Source organism: Furipterus horrens, unplaced genomic scaffold, assembly GCF_987537825.1.
Source record: "Furipterus horrens unplaced genomic scaffold, mFurHor1.1.pri manual_scaffold_17, whole genome shotgun sequence".
Classification (NCBI taxonomy): domain Eukaryota; kingdom Metazoa; phylum Chordata; class Mammalia; order Chiroptera; family Furipteridae; genus Furipterus; species Furipterus horrens.
Window position 1 is genome coordinate 20873063 of NW_028327187.1, and position 4106 is coordinate 20877168.

The 4106-nt window shown below is 37.3% G+C and overlaps 1 protein-coding gene across 1 annotated transcript; it reads right to left on the bottom strand.

The window, feature by feature from the left end:
- Positions 1 to 619: 619 nt before the first annotated feature.
- Positions 620 to 1560, bottom strand: LOC149990634 (cytochrome c). Its single transcript, XM_090264364.1, has one exon. It carries the CDS (start codon positions 1529 to 1531, stop codon positions 1214 to 1216), a length of 318 nt encoding a protein of 105 aa, XP_090120490.1. The 5' UTR covers positions 1532 to 1560; the 3' UTR covers positions 620 to 1213.
- Positions 1561 to 4106: the final 2546 nt, after the last annotated feature.

Here is a 4106-nt window from a genome sequence, read left to right on the forward strand (position 1 = left end):
TTCAAAAATGCTGTCCCTTTGTCACCTGGTTAATTCCTACTCACCATTTAGCTCTCACCATAACATGGCTCCCTCAGGAAGACATTAGCTAATTTTCCTGACCAGGATGAACACTTCATTCTTACCTCCCATGATACCAAGTTCCTCTCCTTTCTAGGACTTGTCATATTGATTTGTGTGAATTATTAATGTTAGTCTCTCTCAATCACTGTTGTGTCAGCTCCATAAGACTGGGGTTTTGCCTTGTTCACTGCAGTGTTCCCAGCACTTGACACATACTAAATACTCAATATATATTTTCAAAATAAAATTTGAATGAAAGTCACTTTTCATTTTTTTTTTCATGATCTGATTTTGTTTTTAATTATCCTAAGCTTTAAGATCACATAATTTACAATTTTGTGATGATCTATTCTCCTCTACCTTAATCTTAGTTTTAGTGAGCTGGCAAAAGCCCCACTGCCGACCACACACATACATAGCAATCCCACGGTCGTTTTTGAATAGCCGTTCAGGACAATCCTGAATTACAACTTAGTGTGATTTAAAGAATTCACAAATTTTGCTCCTGTATCTGTCATGCTGAATTTTAAAAGCATCTGACCTTATAGATCATCTATAAAATGTGAGAAGTGTTAAATATTCTTTATTTGATATTATACAGAAACCACACTAAAACTAGCCTTTCATTAAGTAAAAGGAAACAGTTTTGATACAGGGTATTTTAAGTGAATTGGCATAGTTGGAACCAAAGAGATAAAAATGGACACTGCCAGCCTACCTGCATCCCTTTTAACAGGCTAATGAACACAATTTGGAACACAAGCAAGTCTTGCTTTTCTAATAATCAGTGAAGGGATTTCCTCAGTATTTAAAGATGTTACTATAACCAGTTACATGAATCTAAATATAAAACCAATCTCCTACAGGTTTTGAGACGGCATTCACCATCTTTGTGAAAAGCTGAATATTACAAACCAAGTCCAATCATATTTTTAAAAGGGGAAAATAGTGGTAGCAGTCGCTGAACCAAAATTTCCATCAAAGTTCAAAAAGCTGATCATTTTCATTTAACCATAAGCCAATATTATTTAAATCAGAACGTTCTATCAGCCATTCATGATCTGCATTCTGGTCTGTAAGATCAATTTAAATATGATGCACATAAAAAAGGTCATGAGACATTTGTAATAAATAAGGCAGTGGCCAGCTATTACTCATTAGTAGCTTTTTTGAGATAGGCTATCAAATCTGCCCTTTCTGAACTCTTCTTAATGCCAGCGAAGATCATTTTTGTTCCAGGGATGTACTTCTTGGGATTCTCCAAATATTCCATCAGTGTAGCCTCTCCCCAGGTGATGCCTTTGCTCTTGTTGGCATCTGTGTAAGAAAATCCAGGGGCCTGGCCTGTCTTTCGCCCAAAAAGACCGTGGAGATTTGGCCCAGTCTTGTGCTTGCCTCCCTTTTCCACAGTATGGCACTGGGCACACTTCTGAACAAAAATCTTCTTGCCCTTCTCAATATCACCCATTTTAAAATCGCTCTATCGTCGGCGAAACACAGAGCTTCCCACTCGCTGGCCGGACGTCCCGCTCTCTCACTTTTCATTTTTAAGCTTCAATTTCCACCTCATCTAGCAAGAGATCATGTTCTTGTATTTCTTTTATTATTTTTAAATAAAAAGAAATTTAATACAAATTTAGAAACATTCAACCTAGTAAAACAAAAACAATGTAATAGAAAAATGAGCAAAGATTATACAGACACAATTCACAAAATAATTACAAGTATCTAATATATAAAAATAGGCTCAGCATTTCTAGTGATGAAGTGAATGTAAATTCAATACCTGTGAGATATTACTTTGTACCTAACACATTGGCAAAATAATTTTTTTCTTGAAACTTTTATTTGGAAACAACTCCAAACTCAGTGCAAAAAACTCCCTTCACTAGTATTTATTTTAGTTCTAACTAGTTTGTGATTCCAAATTGGACACCATTTCTACCTTTCACTTCCAAACCTGGAGGCAGTAGTTGCATTCCATTTGCTGAGCCTCCTGAAATAAAGGACAGATTCTTGCTCTACTTTTCTAGTTCTAAAAACTGAACATTAAAACTCAGAAGAAATATCAGAAAGTGTAAAAAAATGTGAAGATTATATATATGTGTATATATATATATACAAGCACACATATATATGTATGTATATATGTGTGTATATATGTGTGTGTGTATATGTATGTGTATATATATATATATCGTCGGCAGCCGTCCATCTCGAGAGACGATGGTGTAGCTTCTTAAGAGTCTATCTGCACCGCCGAGAATGGTTGTGCAGTCCGACTCGGGAGTGACACGGTATCTGTCTCCTCCCGTGTTGAATCGACATCTTGCGATGACGCTGGAGTGTCCTCTCCAGTGGAGCTGAAGCTACAGAGCCTGGGCAGGGTGATATGGAGGGTCTGCTGTTGCCCATGCAGCAGACCCCCCCTCTCTTCGCAGCTGAAGGGTCCAAGGGAAAGACGGAGTCAATACAGCTTGGCTTCAGGTGCGCCGCAGGAGTTGCCGGTGTTGACTACAACGTCAAACCGCCTTAGGGACTCCGGCTCCGGATTTTCTGTCGGGGTTTACTCCCTTAGCCTTTCCCCTGAAGAGGTATGCCGCAAGGCAGCGGAGGTTTTTTGGAGTCAGAGTTTTCCTTCTCTGATGTGCCCTGACTGGAAGATCGAACCAGCGACACTTAGCTCGCAGGCCGACGCTCAATTCACTGAGCCAAACCAGCCAGGGTCATATATATATATATATTCACATAGACACAGGCAACAAGGTGGTGATAGAGAGAAATGGGGGTGGGGGGAGGTGGGCAATGGGGGATAAATGGGGACAGAAAGAGACTTTGCTTGGGGCAATGGGCACAAAATACAGTGTGCAGATGATGTTTTGTTGAGTTTTACCCTTGAAACCTGTATGGTTTTGTCAACCAATGTCACCCCAATACAGTTAATAAAAATGTTTTTTAATGTTTTTCTTTTAAAGTCAAAAGAAAGTTCAGAGAATTTTTAAAATATTCCAAATTTGTTTTAAAAATTATGAGCCCTTTGTTCATTTATTTGCTTATTTGTTTATTTAAACCTGATCATGCTGCAGGAGCCATCTATACCTTTCCTGTGGTGAAAAAATACTTGTGAATGCAGTCTCATGTTCTGATAGCTTTAGCCAGTGGATACTCAGTAATGACAGTTATCAATCTATTTTGTAGTGCATCACTGTAAACAGAGCTTAAAATAAATATAGAAATGCAGTTTAGTATGAATTTCTATAATGTCACAGCCAGAAGTACTTAAAAGATAATCTGCTCTAACCTTCTCACTTTACAGAAAAGAAAACTGAGCAATAAAGACGGAGAGCAACCTATCTGAAGTTGCAGCTACTGAAGAGTTCAGTGCAGAAGAGAAACTAAAAAACCAAGGTTCTTGACACCCAATTTCTCATTATAAAAAATCTGCTTATTTTCTTTTAAATCTCTTCTTATCTCTGAATAAACATGCTGTTGTATGTCTGTATTTAAGATAGTTTTAATGAAACTAATACTAGTGAGAAACAAATATATGAAAACTAAGTCTCACTATTGTGATGGAGAAATTGAATAAAGTTCATTGTACAATGAACCCTTGACATTCAGGAAGGGCATCCAGAAAATTTCATCTCCAGCTTATTTTCAATTCACAAATCTCACAATTATATAATTGGCATATGATTTCCTCCATATAACTTCTATGTTCCTCCTAAGACCCATCATACTTTTACTAGGCCAATTGTTACATCACATTAACCTTGAAGTGTGTGAAATTCAAATTAATGCCTTAGCAAAATTACAAATAATTACATGTTATGGGCTTTTAAGACCCAGTAATAAATAGTAAAACCTATGAATGTTATATCAAAAAATGCCAAGGGTATACTGATTATTTAAAGTGACAGCCTCATCAAACCAGGATAGGTATTTGATTCATGGGTCCTAATTCAAGGGAGAGACCACGTCATGCCAATGTGAAATTTGGAAGACTATTGGCTCAGAATGTACATGTGAAAGCAGAGAATTTA

Coding starts and splice junctions, on each gene's coding strand:
- LOC149990634 (XM_090264364.1), bottom strand. CDS start 1,531: ATGGGTGATATTGAGAAGGGCAAGAAGATTTTTGTTCAGAAGTGTGCC.